The sequence below is a fragment of the Ceratotherium simum genome, chromosome 11 (assembly GCF_057802395.1).
Source record: "Ceratotherium simum simum isolate JZ-2026a chromosome 11, ASM5780239v1, whole genome shotgun sequence".
NCBI lineage: Eukaryota > Metazoa > Chordata > Mammalia > Perissodactyla > Rhinocerotidae > Ceratotherium > Ceratotherium simum.
Window position 1 is genome coordinate 55,433,459 of NC_141910.1, and position 15,101 is coordinate 55,448,559.

At 47.7% G+C, this 15,101-nt stretch overlaps 1 protein-coding gene across 6 annotated transcripts in view; it reads right to left on the reverse strand.

The window, feature by feature from the left end:
- Window positions 1-7,826, reverse strand: part of EFR3B (EFR3 homolog B) — an 87,535-nt gene extending 79,709 nt beyond the window's left edge. For 4 of the 6 annotated variants that reach the window (XM_087437061.1, XM_087437060.1, XM_087437057.1 and 1 more), the window contains exon 1: window positions 7,695-7,826. In XM_087437061.1, coding sequence (XP_087293187.1) covers window positions 7,695-7,701 — 7 coding nt within the window. In that variant the 5' untranslated portion in view covers window positions 7,702-7,826. The remainder of the gene's footprint in view (window positions 1-7,694) is intronic. The other 2 variants (XM_087437059.1, XM_004418272.3) reach the window with 1 other exon arrangement.
- Window positions 7,827-15,101: the final 7,275 nt, after the last annotated feature.

Sequence of the window (15,101 nt, forward strand, 5' to 3'; positions counted from 1 at the left end):
AAACTCTCAGAAGACTCACAGTCATCCGTGGGAGTAGAAACAATATCCACAGCTGCGGAGGGGGCAAGAGCCTCAGTGAGGCCTGGCTCACAGCACACGGAGAGCAGGGCCCATGGCAACCTCAAAGTGAGGAAGCAGAACGCACAAACTTGCATTTGGACCAGTCCTAATACTCTACAAACTGGTACAGAGCAGATTAAGGGAACTACATTTTCAAAAGGAAAATCTAATTTGGACCAGTATTTATGAAATAGCTCCTCTTTTAGGAGGAACTCAGGGAAGAATTTCTCTCAGATCTTAGCATCTTAAAAAGCTGTATTTGTCTTAGGCAATTGCATTTTTAAAAAAATTTTATAGATGCTATGAATCTTGCAAATGACTTTTCCCTTCTATTTTGGCCTATTCTGGAAGCTCAAAACTGAATTTGCGACAGGGTGCTGGTATGCATTTTTTTCCTGAAATGACTGAATTCTTGGCTTTATTTTTTTCTGTTTTACTCTTAGATTTTCTTTCCTTTGATCTCTTTATTTATTGTAGCACAAGTACGTGTGTGTGTGTGTGTGTGTGTGTAAATATATACCCCAAATCCTCGTTAGAACAAGTTAGATTATAATAAATTTACAGCTCTAGGTAATTTAGCATCTATTTCAAAATAAGCTATTTTCTATATCTGCTTATATAACCCACATTTTATGTATGGGAATGTTTTTTTAAAAGAGTTTCAATTCGCCTTTGCCCCCACCTCCACCCCTCCCACCCACCCAGTCCTACTGCTTTTGTTAAAGGGGCACACACATTCCACTGCATATGCACAATTGTAACTGGTCCAATGCTTTCCCATTTCTTAGGTTTCCACTTGCGGCTGCAGCAACTATCTCCTCTGCTTTTCTTCATTTTCACATCATCCCTCTACCCATTCTGCACCCAGCTAAATTTTTCTAAAACATCAGTTGAGCAAATCAGCCCTTTGACAGTTTAAAGTCTTCAACAGCTCCTACTGCTCACAGGGATAAGTGAAAACTCCTTATCCTGACATCATCTCCTTCTCCATTACATAATTCTCCACCTAAACTCTACCCAAACCCAGGTAGCTCCCCTAACTCTCCCGGGACAGGTCTTCTCTTTCCCTACTTCTGTGCACTTACTCATACTGGTGCCTTTGCCTGGCACGCCCTTTCTCCCTTCTCTATCCAGCCCTCAGAATCCAGCACAATGCCTGCTCTCCTCCGAAGCCCTCCCAAATGGCTCCCCCTCACAGTGGTCTCTTCCACTTCAAGATATCACTGGCTGACCATTTGATGAGTTGCTCCATTCCACCCTGCAAAACTATCTTTGTATCATTTAATTTTTTGCATGTTTTACAACCTGTTTGCCCACTGACATTGTAATCTTCTCGATGGAAAGGACTTTATATGTTTTTGTATCCCCCATGATACCCTATGGAGTATCATAAATAGCTGGTATGCCACGAATACTTGATAGTTTGAGTCTATTTCTCTTCAAAACACAAAGCATAAAGCAAATGACAAGGAAATAGTTAATATCCTCAAAAAAATAAAGCATTCAGACTCATATGACAATTCACTAAAATGCAGATGGTTAAAAAACACAGGAAGGGTTTAACTTCACCAGTAATAAAGAATACAAGTTAAAATGATATAACTTTTCTATCAAATTAGCAGAGATTAGGAAAAGATCTCATTCCTCAAAAAATCAAGGCTAGAACTACCATATGATCCAGCTATTCCACTGTTGGGTATTTATCCAAAGAACTTGAAAACACCAATGCATAAAGATACATGCACCCCTGCGTTCACTGCAGCGTTATTCACAATAGCCAAGACTTGGAAGCAACCTAAATGCCCAGCAAGGGACGAATGGATAAAGAAGATGTGGTATATATACACAATGGAATACTACTCAGCCATAAGAAACGATGAAATCCAGCCATTTGTGACAACACGGACGGACATTGAGGGTATTATGCAAAGTGAAATAAGTCAGAGGGAGAAGGTCAAATACCGTATGATTTCCCTCACTAAGTAGTAGATAATAACAACAATAAACAGACATAGAGACAGAGATTGGATTGGTGGTTACCAGAGCGGAAGGGGTGAGGGAGGAGGGCGAAAGGGATAATTCGGCACATGTGTGTGGTGATGGGTTGTAATTAGTATTTGGGTGGTGAACATAATGTAATCTATGCAGAAATAGAAGTATAATGATGTACACCTGAAATTTATACAATGTTATAAACCAATGTTACTGCAATAAACAAACAAAAAAAATGAAAAAAAAAATGGAAAAGATCTCAATATTTTAATGCTTTTGATGGGCACTCTCATAACTGCTAGTGGGAATATAATTAACACAAATTGAAAACAATTTGACAATATGTAACAAATCTTTAAAATGTTCATCTACTTTGATCAACTCATTTGGAGGGCTCTAGCCTAGGGAAATACTCCAAAATTCAGAGAAAGCTTTGGGCACCAGCTCTCCTCAGGGTTATAATAATGAATCTTTATGAACAACTTAAATGTATAATAAAAAAATCATACCTCTATCTAGTGGACTGTTACATAGCCATTAAAAATGGCAGCCAGCAAGTTTTTTTTAACTTAGGGGTAATGCTTATATTCTAAAGTTACGTAGAAAAAGATAGAATACAAAAGTACGTAAAATGAATAATTCCAACTGCATAAACAAATGCATGAAAAGAAAAATATCAAAACAGGAAAAGCAGTTAGACTTGTTTATAGTTATCATATTTTCCAGATTTTCTAGAAGGATCAGATGACTACCAGGAAAAAAAGAAAAAAGATGCTTTTTAACTTAGGTTTCCTTTTACTTGGTACAAGGAACAGTATCACAAGCACTGTTATTAAGCTTATGGGACATAAGTTTTTGTTTATTTTGCTTTTTGCCCTTTTTTTAAAATGAAGAAACAGCAGAGAGAGAGTTGAGGGAAGGGGAAAGTGGAAGCTGCTCTCTTATCCTGATTAATCTCGGCCTTGAGGTGGGCGCTGTCATCTTGGTAGAGCCTGAAACAGGCTCAGAAAGGCTCAGGTCCAGGGTTACCTGAGGGGCAGAGCCAGGTTCAGACCCAGGCTGTGGGGCTCTCGGATGCTCCTTCACCATCACGCCAGGGGTGACAGGCCAGGATCGGGCGAGAAAGAGAAAGGAAAGGACAAAAGCAGGAGCACAAAACGCTAGGGGTAATTTATATAATTATAGAAAAGGCTGGTTTTAGTGGGTAGGACTGTGGATGGTTTTTTTCCCTCCTTTCTTTTCTAGATTTTTATAAGGTGATATTAACTTTTTATTTTTATGCAAGAAAAAAATGGCAATCATTTGAATTCACTGAACTATGACTCTCAAGAGAGGGAAAACAGGCGCTACTCACCCCATCCCCCTCCTAAGGGGAATAAAGGAGTCGGCAGTGGGGGAGAGGGGAGGTAGGCCACACAGCTTCCACCTGAATAAGCCATACACCACACCATGGGGCTGCAGGAGCCTCAAGATACAGGGGAGGAGGTTGGTGCGTGTGTGTGTGTTTGTTGTGTGTGTATGTGGGTATGTGGTGGCAGTCGCCAGTGAGGCGGAGCAGTGGGAGCTATGGAACTTTCTGCAAATGTGAGTCTTTGTACCTTAGGGTGAGTCGGCCCTGCCCCACAGTTTCTCCACACCATCCACACAGACACACACACACACACACACGTGTGCTCTGTAACGCACATTCACAGAAAGTTGTGCGCCATTGCTATTTTCCCTCCCGTCAGCATTCTTAACCACAAAGCATGAAGAAAGGCAGATGCGAGGGTGAGGCAGCACCTGGAGGTGAGGCGGGATTGGTTAGAGCAGCTTTTGGGTTTTTTTTGTTTTTTGAGGAAGATCAGCCCTGAGCTAACATCCTTGCCAATCCTCCTCTTTTTGCTGAGGAAGACGGGCTCTGAGCTAACATCTATTGCCAATCCTCCTCCTTTTTTTTCCCCAAAGCCCCAGTAGATAGTTGTACGTCATAGTCGCACATCCTTCTATTTGCTGTACGTGGGACGCGGCCTCAGCATGGCTGGAGAAGCGGTGCGTTGGTGCGCGCCCGGGATCCGAACCCAGGCCACCAGTAGCGGAGTGCGCGCACTTAACCGCTAAGCCACGGGGCCGGCCTAGAGCAGCTTTTGTTTTAATGGGATCTGGCTACACAGACTGTGGTTCCAGGGAAATCCTTTCCAGTTGCTCTTCATGGCCAGCTGCCCTAATCCTGGAGGGGAGCATTTCTTAGAGAGCTCTGCCTCACCTCGGTGGATGAGTGGGACGCTCCCAGGCAGGACCACCACGCTCCATCCCAGGAGAGAGGAACAGGGAAACTTTTCATTCTAACACAAAGAAGAACTATCGGGAATCCATTTTTGCAGAGAATTTGCCCACAATCTTGCTATCCCAGTATAAAGTGCTTTTATTTTTCCAGGTCCCTTGTCAATCCGTGTTCATAGGTATAAACAAGACTGCAGGAGGTCACCTGTGTCCTTTTGGAGAGCCATTTCCAGAAAGTGACTAGGGTTTAGGAGCGAGTGAGTGGTGAGGAGGCAGCTGGGGTGAGTTTGCGGAAGAGAAAGAGAAAGTAGTTCAGTGGCTAGCTAGGCCAAGGTGATCTGTGTGTTTAGGCTGGGGTGGGAGGTGATGCAAACAGACATCTTCAGGAACTGGCAGACAGGAAGAGAGAAGGGTAAAGGCCCAGGAGGACCCGGAGGGGCCAGGCTCTTGAGCAATCTGTCTTGTGAGTGCAGAACCTCTTAGAATGCACTGTCACATCCAGGGCCCAGCTTTGAGGCTCACTACAGACTTGGGGAGTAGATGGGCATCTCATCATTTTATACAGAGATATAATTCAGAGAGATGACCCCATCTGCCTAAAGTCACATAGCTGTGAACTGGCTCTTGGATTGAGATGGGCTGACCCCAGGTCTAGGATTCCTTCTGTCCCAGATAGCACTGTGTCCTCTAGCAAAGACAAGGGGCCCTTATTCTCCCACAGATAAAAGGAAGAAGATGGAGGAGACTGAGGACACAGGAAGACTGAGTCGTTGGGGGCAGAGGTAAAGTGAGGAGGGGAGAAGAGGGGAAATGAAGATCTGTCCAGGATCGCCAAGCAGCTGAGAGGTGGCAATGGGAGTTAGATTACACAAATTCATAAAGGATCAAGTAATCAAGGTGGATGGCCAAAGGACACCTTTACCTAAAGCTCTTAGGTAACTTTCGGCTCTACACGGGGGCCTCGCTGCCCATCGGTTAATAAAATTTCTGGTGGCATTTTCCTAAAGCGTTTACCCAAAGCATCAGGGGGAGCTAGGAGGCCCCAGTTTTCCTTTTGCCATGTTCCATCTAACTGCGTCACCTTGGATAAATCACTTGGAAAATAAGAACCAAATATAAGAAGTCGATGATTCTATGCCTTCCCAAACTCCCTACCCACATCTCTTTTCATCTCTCTGTTGACTCTGGGGAGAGAATGATTGCAAGTATCACACAGACTCTTTCTTTTCACGAAAGTCAAGAAAATACTAAAATCCAGGCCAATGAGCATCCCCCTTGGAGAGTGGGCTGCCTCTCACACCTCCTAAGATATGGCTTTGCACTAAGCGAGACTCAAGAATAATCTCCCAACCAGCACTGGCGTGACTTTCCTTTGCTGCAGGCAACTGCCCAGAGGATTCCTTCATTATAATCTTTCTATGAATGATTCAAGGGTAATTACCATCTCTGTTTGCATCTGGAGAAATAAAAACATAATATAAAAGAGAAATGAAAATCTGTGGTGCATCTGAAAATAGCACCCAGATTTGTTGGCTTCCCCATTCACCTTTCTATATCATCCAACTCTTCCTTGACTTGCTTCATACAATAGAACAGACTGGCACCCCCAGTGCTCAGGTATCATGGGATCAGTTATTCGGACTAAATGCTACAAGGTGGCCCAGCAGAACTAGGGTTCCTAATTCTTACCCATCCTGATAGGCCTTGTCCTAACTCCTTCCCCACTGCAGGTGCCCTGCAGTCACATGCTTTTCTCAAGTGATCTGCAGCTCCAGGCTGCTCACTCTGCAGAAAAGAATAAGGGAAAAAACAGAGAGAGTGAGAAAATATAGCTCTCTCCTGGGAACCTCACAACCTCCTAGCTTATAAAACACAACTGCCTGTTACCTTCCCCCAGAGTCCCCAGTGGCCAGCAGAACAGGCTCTGAGGTCAACCTCACCTTCCACCCTACTCCCTACTTTGGTCCATCCAAGAGAAATAATACTTGCAGAGGGGACCTGCTGATGTCTCGACTTGGTTCAGAAATGCGGCTGTATTACCAACTGGGCAGGGAAGGAGGCTGATGAAAAGGTTGAGTGTCTCTCTCTCAATAGTGAGGCCCACTGATTGCTAAGCCTTTGCACCATGCTCTCAGCTTCCTCTGCCTCCAACAAACTTTGTGACTCACAGTCTGTTTGCAGAATGAAGCAGCTGAACAGCCTCAGTGACGGGTTAAATTGGGAAGATGCTCTTCTCCCTATGCTCACCCCTCAGGTGCCACCTGAGCCCTACCTGGCGCTGGGCGTGGGAGGTGAGCACAGCTCCAGTTCTTTTGCTGTCCCTAGAAGAGCTGTCAGAACCTGGGTTCTGATGGACTTCTGTCCACCGGGATCATTTCCCCCTCTCTCTCTCTCTCTCTCTCTCTCTCTCTCTTTCTCTCTCTCTCTCTCTCTCTCTCTCTCACACACACACACACACACACACACACAGCAGCCCAGAGTGTCTGGAGGCTCTATAACGCAGTTAATTTCTAGACTGCTCTGGGTCTCCAGTGCTCCACTCATTAGAGCTGCAATATGGGACCCAAAGTAGTCTCTTTTCTTCATCCACACTGCCTCCAAAACCAGAGGAATTCCTGGCAAATTTTAAAGCAGAACCAGCATCTTGAGGGTCTGGTTAACTGTTGCACATCAGTTGAGGGGTTGGCTGTGGAAGGGGGAAGACTGGTCAGAGGACAGCCAGAAGGTGGCACCCAGAGCTGCGCGGCACCCTCAGCAGCGTCTCCTCCCCTCATGACTGCAAAGGACAAATCTGGAAGTTGGGGAACCTGGGTCCCACGGGCGGCAGGGGTAGGCAGAAGCCACGTCCATCCAGGGGCGGCGAGACGAGGCTCCCAGAACTGGCTGGCTCCCCAGTTCTCTGCACCGCCGGCGCCGCCTCCCACATCCTCAGAGCCTTACGGCAGGCAGCGAGCGTCGCCCCGCAATCCCGAACCGGCTTCCCGCATGAAACTCCCCAGCACAACCCGCTTTTGTTAATTCTGCAAAGGCTGTCACACGAACACCTCCACCAACGCCCCCTCTCTGCTCGGCTCCAAGGGAGACCCGCTTTCCCCAGAACCCTGCCGCCCCGGATCACCCAAGCCCCCCCCCGCCCCCACGATGGACCACCGCCCACCCGCCCCAGCGCCTGCAAACGACCGGTCCGAAGGACCTCCAAGATCCCCAGGGTCCCCAGCCCTAGGCATCTTTGTCCTCTCGGCACAGACGCGCGCACACAGAGCGACAGAAAGAGCCCAGCTGGGCACCGAGTCCGCGCCCCCTGGCCTCGCCGGGGCCGCGCAGGGGGACAATGGTCCGCGTCCTGCAAGTTTGCGAGCCGCAGGCAGAGCCCTCCTTACCGTACATCTCCGCGGGGCGAGCGCCTCCCGGGAGGCCGCGTCGCCGTGTCGCCTGCAGCCAGCCCCCGGCGGCGCCTGCCTTTCATTCACAGCCGGGGCGGCGGATGGCGGCGGCCGGCGAGGCCGGGGCGGGGCGGGAGCGGCAGCGAGGGCCGGACGCGGGAGGGCCGGAGCCGGGAGCCCCGCGCCCATTCAGCGGCCGCGGCTGAGTGCGGCCGGCCCCGCTCGGGTTTCTGGGCGGGGCTCGCCGAGAGGGGAGGTGGCTATGCTAATGGCGGCGCCCCCCCCCCCCCCCCCCCCCCCGGCTCCGCCGCTGCCGGGCCGCCCGGCCCCCGCCCCGCCCCGCCCCCGGCAGACGCCCTCGCTCCGCCCGCCTGGGCGCCGGCCCCCTCCCAGACACCCAAAAGCCAAGATGCGCCTTTTCCCAGGCTGTCGCCCCAAGGTCCTGGGCGGCGGGTTTTCCAGCTGCAGCGTTCCCCTGGGGGAGTCACCCACCCGAACTCCTTGCTTCTGTCGGAATGCTCAGGCCCACAGCTGAGATCTCCCCGAACCCGTGGGCCCCGAGGGTCAGCAAAGGCGCTGGAAGGTGCGGGTGTACCCCTCCCTCAGATTTGTCCAGGATGCGTAGGCCAAGCCAGGGGGCCCCAGGAAGAGGAATTGGGGAATAACCCTCCGCCTTCCCTTGCTGCCCTTAGCTAAGTCCCATTCTCTAATGAAGCCCTCCGCTGTGGCCCTCCCAGCCGCTCTGGCCAGGTCCTTGCTACCAAGGAGCGTCCTTCCTGCGCCAGGTACGCAGGAAACGCACCCCACCCCGCCCCCAAGTGCTGCAGGAAGTCAGCTCGCTTTTCCTCTCCCGGGTTGACACGTGTAGTTCACAGGCTCTGCGGCCAGGATCCTCTGCACCTGTGCCCCGGGGCCCAATGCTCCACCTTTGTGACCATGTGGGAAACAGATCCAGAGGGGCAGAAGGCTCGTGCCCCACACCCTGAAGACATCCCATCCCCTAGCGCAGCTCAGGACTTCCCAAAGGCTTCTCACCCGGCCTCCTCTACATTTCCACATTCGCCTGTCCTTTTAATATCTATTCATTAGTTTCTCCTCTTACCCCGTGGTTAAGGATTTTTGTCCTCAAAATATTCTCCTAGTAGAAATTAGAGAGGGGATGTAATGTCTCCCATTTTACAGAAGAGGAAACTGAGGCCGTGAGAGGTCAATTTGTGTTCTTTTTCCTAGATACACTGAGCCTTGTGTCTGTAGGCCAGTCATCTCCCCTCTCCGAGCTTCAGCTTACTGCAGAACTGTCGGGAAATTTATATAAAACGTACATGAACGTACACAGTGGGCACTCACGTATTTATTTTCTTTCCTTCCTTCCTCACCCAAGCCAGGAACAGAGCTAGGGAGAGAATCCAGGTTGCTGGACTCTTGGAACAGTGCTCTCTTTTTGTACCCCAAACCAATGTTTCCTATTTCTTGCTGTTTCCAGGTTTTGTTCCTGTTTCTTTACCTCTTTACCTCTCTTAGCAGCATGTGCAAGCCCTGGAAGCCCCCTGGGAAACTCTGGGAGGATTCCTGGAGCTCAAATTTAGTCTAAACCCTCCGATGACTCACGATGGAGCTCTGTCTCTATTCTCTAGTACTAGGACCAGGCCAGGTGGCTTTGAGATCTGCTGAGAGTCACCCCTGGGCCAGGGCAGAAAGGAGAAGTTGGAGTCTCGCTTGGTCTGGACACCTGGAGGTACTCCAGCCCACAGTTCTGTTCAGCACAAAATATACTTGTTAAATACTGGTATCTGCAGCACAGTGGGAAATGCAGTGTCTGTCTTCACGGAGTGAAATGTCTGGCAGGGAGTACAAGACAAATACTGATAAAAACATTACATGACAAGGAAGAATGTGGTAAATTGTGCACGAGATGCACAGACCTCTATTTAGACGTTCAGAGGGCTGATAGGTTAATTCATTCTTTTAATCAAATATTTATTGATCACTCCCTATTATGTGCTAGACACTGTGAAAGGTACTCAGGAGAGAGGTGACATACAAAAATTATAATAAAATCTAATAATTATAACAGCAGAGGCTGTAGAAGGAGCAGGGTAGAGCTTTATAAGGAAAAAAACATTCAAGATGGGCTTTGAAGAATGGGCAGAATTTCTAGATGTGGAGATAGTGTAAATACTTCCAGTGAGAGGGACTACAGTTTGTGAAGGTCGGGATGGTAGAGGGTAGAAAGGATGCGAGGCACAGCATGGGACCCGTCTGGTTGGAGCAGAGCCGAGGAGGGGAGCAGAAGTAGAAAGGAGGCTGGACAGGTTGTCTGGGGCCATGTTGGGAGGGCCTTGAATGCCCAACCCGAAGGCTTTCTTTCATGTTCCATCTGGGGTTGCCAGATTTAGCAAAAAAAATACAGGATGCACCATTAGATTTGAATTTTAATTAAATGAGGAATAATTTTTAGTGTACATCCCATGCAACATTTAGGACATACTTATACTAAAAAAAAAAAAATTGTTATCCACAATTCAGATTCAGCCTCTGTTTTATCCGGCAACCTTAGCTAGACCATCCTTTAGAGGGTGCTCCTGGATCCTCATGGCTGAACCAGGCCTGGAGTTGTCCTTCTCCCTCCCCTCAATCTGTATTCCCAAATAGATCCCACTGGTATGTGGCTCCTAGGGGCACAAGGATGGGGTCACTCTGGCCAGTCTGTACCCTTTGGCATGGGTGCTTTGGCTGGAGGGCTGAGGCCCTTCTGGGCCCTATGTGTTCAGTGGTGAAGGAATCGGCCCATTCCCAGCTTCCCTGAGGTCTAGTCAATGTTTAGATAAAATTTGTGTAGGAAATGAGCTGTCAAGGTCTAAGGTAGTGGTGTCACTCCCATATGAGGAAGCTGAGACTTGGGGGGAACACAGTCTTCTGGCTCACAGTTTAAAACAAAAGAGCAGAACACAAGGGTCTCGATGTCGAGAATAGTGTGCCCACGAAAAGAAACCAAGCAGATTGCAACTATTTAGGAGAACCATGGAAAGGAGGGAAAGTCAGAATTGGGATTCCTATCCTAACTAGGTTCTTACTTCATCTGCAGAAACCTACAACACAGTGTTGGGTATGACAGGAAGGAAAGTGGAGAAGAAATCACATTTACTGCATGCCCACTATGCCACAGGTTCTGTGCCCGGCACTTTACACAGGTTCTCTCAGCAACCTTGCAAGGTCAAGACTATTACAGTAGTGCCCTCTTATCCGTGGTTTCACTTTCCGCAGTTTCATTCACCTGTGGTCAACCGTGGTCCGAAAATATTAAATGGAAAATTCCAGAAATAAACAATTCATAAGTTTTAAATGGCGGGCCATTCTGAGTTGCATGATGAAATCTTGCACTGTCCTGCTCCGTCCCACCTGGGATGTGAATCGTCCCTTTTTCCAGCGTATCCACACTCTGTACACAGCTACCCGCCATTAGTCACTCACTAGCTGTCTAGGTTATCAGATTGACTGTCGAAGTATCGCAGTGCTTGTGTTCAAGTAATCCTGGTTTTACTTAATAATGGCCCCAAAGCGCAAAAGTAGTGATGCTGGCAGTTCAGATATGCCAAAGAGAAGTTGTAAAGTGCTTCCTTTTAAGTGAAAAGGTGAAAGTTCTCGACTTAATAAGGAAAGAAAAAAAATCATATGCTGAGATTGCTAAGATCTACAGTAACTTTTATTACAGTATATTGTTTTATTTTATTCTTAGTTATTGTTGTTAGTCTCTTACTGTGCCTAATTTATAAATTAAACTTTATCATAGGTATGTATCTATAGGGAAAAACATGGTATGTATAGGGTTCAGTACTATCCATGGTTTCAGCCATCCACTGGGGGTCTTGGAATGTATCCCTGCAGATAAGGGGGGACTACTGTCCCATTTTACAACTGGGATACTGAGGCCTAGAGAGGTAAGATAACTCTCTAGAAAATGGTCAAGCAAGAACTCAAGCCCAAGACACTCTGCCCACGACTCATCTCCTTTCTACCACTCCATGATGTCTTGCAGTCTACATTGATGTGCACATAACAACTGTACTAAATCAAGCAGTTCTTCCTGACGGTCTAAAGCCCCGTGCCCGCTTCCCTCCCTTTGCCTGCCTTTGTGCTGCTCTTCCTCTCCTGTATTTCACTCTCCCATTACCTGAGTTTGGAGGGTAGAGACTGGAGAGGGTCTCAGGCTATCTAGACCAAAGCAGGTGCTCTAATTTCCACCCCGCTCCTAGGCCATCAGCAGTGGACTCCCTGTGGCATTGGCCGGCTCTAGAGCCTGGAGGCCCCCTGGGACTGGTTGGGTCAGGCTAGAGGAACTATGCCTGAGAAAACGTTATTATCCTTTAGCCAAAGTGAGCCGTCACCCTGAACAACGTCCTTTGCTGCAACAGCTCTAATGATCTCCTCTGCCATGAGTGAGCACCACAATTTCCAGAGTTTCCATATGAACCTGAGGCTGGATTTCCCTGCGTTATGGAGAAAAGGAGGCTCAGGAGTGGGAAGCAATCTACAATCATCACATAAAACCCAGGACCCTCACTCGCATCCCAGGCTCCAGAATCCACGGCACACCACCAGGCCTGTCCTGTAGTGCACAAGTCTGGCTTCCTGATGCTACAGCCTCAAACGGCCCCACCTGTTCCACTATCTCTGTGTGAAAGCCTCTAACCTCCTCATCAGCCACACAATTGCAGCAGCTCTTGCTCAGGGCATCAGCCTTGAGCAGCCACCAGCTCTAAAGGGCCTTCCAAAGGGAGGGAAGAGAGAAGACAGCAGCCCCAGGAGATACAGCTTCAGGGGGAAAAACATCCTGAGACCTAGAGAAGGTCCCAGAGAGAAGCAGAGGGGAGAATGCGCCCCTAAGATTGTCACATAGCTGGTTAGCTGTGAAGCCTGAAATAGAACTCAGGATTCCTGACTCCAGGCTGGGTGACTTGAACCGTTGGCACTTCTCCCTTGAAGCAGGTAACTTGACCTACTTCCAGGAAGCCGCAGGGAAAGGACAGTCTATAAAAACAATACCCAAGTATAGGAGCAGTGAGTATCCAAGGGCTGAAGAATGCATCTCCACAACACAGAAAACAGCCTAGGAGCCGGGTCAGTAGGACGTGCTCTTGGCAAGGTTCCTGGCAGCCGCCTTGAGCTGTAGGAGGGCCGCGAAGGAGACAGAGATGCCTGCTGCCGTGAGATCAGGGCCTGGAGTGTCTGGAGTGGAGAAGGCTGCTGCAGGCAGATTTTACCTCCTCTAAACCAGATTTTACAAGAGAGGCAGTGAAGCTTGAGATACTGATTATTGACATGTTAAGGTTTAAAAGAACTGAGCAAATTCTCCCAGCCACCATCCTCTTCGTCACTGCCTTCGGTTTACCCTGTGTTCACCCTCCAGAGCAGGGTCAGGCTCCCTTGATCAGCTGCTGCTCCCTATGGTCCCTGGAGAAGAGATTCCTTTCCCACATGAATCTCAAATCCGTGTCCACTTGCTTCTAGTAAAAAGCTCTGGTGTTACCGTGCCCTTTGCCCCAACTCTTCTGTCTTTTCACTCTTTCCTTTTCCTAGCTGTCAGGAGGCACCTGTTTCCCACCGATTACCTCCCATCTCCAGCCTGTGTGATACTTACCCCTCCTGGGAGACCAGAATCCACCCACGCTCGGAAGGACTTGAAGGCCCATGGCGTCATATTCATCTGTTGATAGGCATGACTTAGAAGAGAAGACATGGGAAATGGATAGCTGGTCAGATAGATGATCTCAGAAGGTCAGATCTGGTTTTGCAGGCCATGGCTAAGGAGACCTGCATTTCATCACAGCCAGAAGGCCCAGCCTGCCCAGAGGCTGGCCAACCTGATCAAAGAATGGTTTAAATGAAATTGGAGGAGAAGGAGAAAAACACCTCCAGAAAATTGCAAACCTGGCTACTAGGAGGAATACAGAAAGGACATGTGAGATACTGAACTCTAAGACCTGAAAAATGGCGCTGGTGGACTTCAATGAGGCCAGACGCCAACTCTCCAAGGAAGTTAATCTGGCCCATCTGAGCCAAACTCTGGCTCCTCGGCCTTGTCTCTTCATGGCATCCTGTTGGCTCTGGACCCTGAAATCATCCCTCCTTCTCCCCCACTGGATGCTGACTGTGACACTCACCTGCTCAGGCTTTGGCAGCCCTGCAGTTAGGAATCCCTGCCCATGCCCATTTCCCCCTCCCTGGACTCTGCTCGGCCACAGGACCCCTCTTTGATACTCAGCTCTAAATCTCAGCTTCTGAATCTCCAGCCCAGTTCTCACTTTTCTGGCTCAGCTCACTTCAGTCTCACTACAGGATGCTCAGCAATTCTCAGGTGAGAATAACAGAAAAGCTCAGCCATCTATACACCAACATGCTTATAACAAAGAAAGTCAATTTGATTTTGAAGCCTGTTAGTACTGATGTCTAGTGGGTCAGGACTCACTCATGCTCTAATTTATGGAACAGGCGTTTATCGAGAGCCTACTACATGCAAGAAACTCTGTTAGACACAGTGGAGAGAGAAATAAGAACATTCTTGCCATATAGAAAACTCACAGTCTAGTAGAGAAGATAAGTCAAGACAGAAAAATGATGGGTCAGAAGACAGATAAAATTAGAGTCCTAAGACTGGACTCTGAAAGCTACAAAATGGTGTTGAGAGAAATCAAAGAAACAAATAAATGGAAAGAGAGCTTGTGTTCATGGACTGGAAGACTTAATATTGTTAAGATGCCCATAGTACCCAAAATGATCTTCAGATTCAATGCAATCCCCATCAAAATTCCAATGACATTTTTCTCAGAAAAAACAATCCTAAAATTCATATGGAACCATAAAAGACTCTGAATAGTCAAAGCAATCTTGAGAAAGAACAAACTGGAGGCATCACACTTTCTGGTTTCAAACTATAGTATGAAGTGACAGTAATCAAAACAGTGTGGTACTGGCATAAAGACAGACATATAGGCCAATGGAATAAAAGAGAGAGCCCAGAAATAAACCCTTACATGTACAGTCGAATGATTTTCAATGAGGGTACCAAGCCCATTCAATGGGGAAAAGACAGTCTCTTCAACAAATAGTGCTGGGAACTAGATGTACACATGCAAAAGAATGAAGTTTACACTTATTTTATGCCATACCCCAAAATTAACTCAAAATGGATTAAAGACTTAAACATAAGACCTGAAACCATAAAACTCTTAGAAGAAAACATAGTGAGAAAGCTCCTTGACAGTGGTCTTGGCAATAATTTTTTGTATATGACACCAAAAGCATAGGTAACAAAAACAAAAATAGACAAGTGGGACTGTATCAAACTAAAAAGCTTCTTTACAGCAAAGGAAACAATCAACAAAATGAAAAGGCAACCTGCAGAAT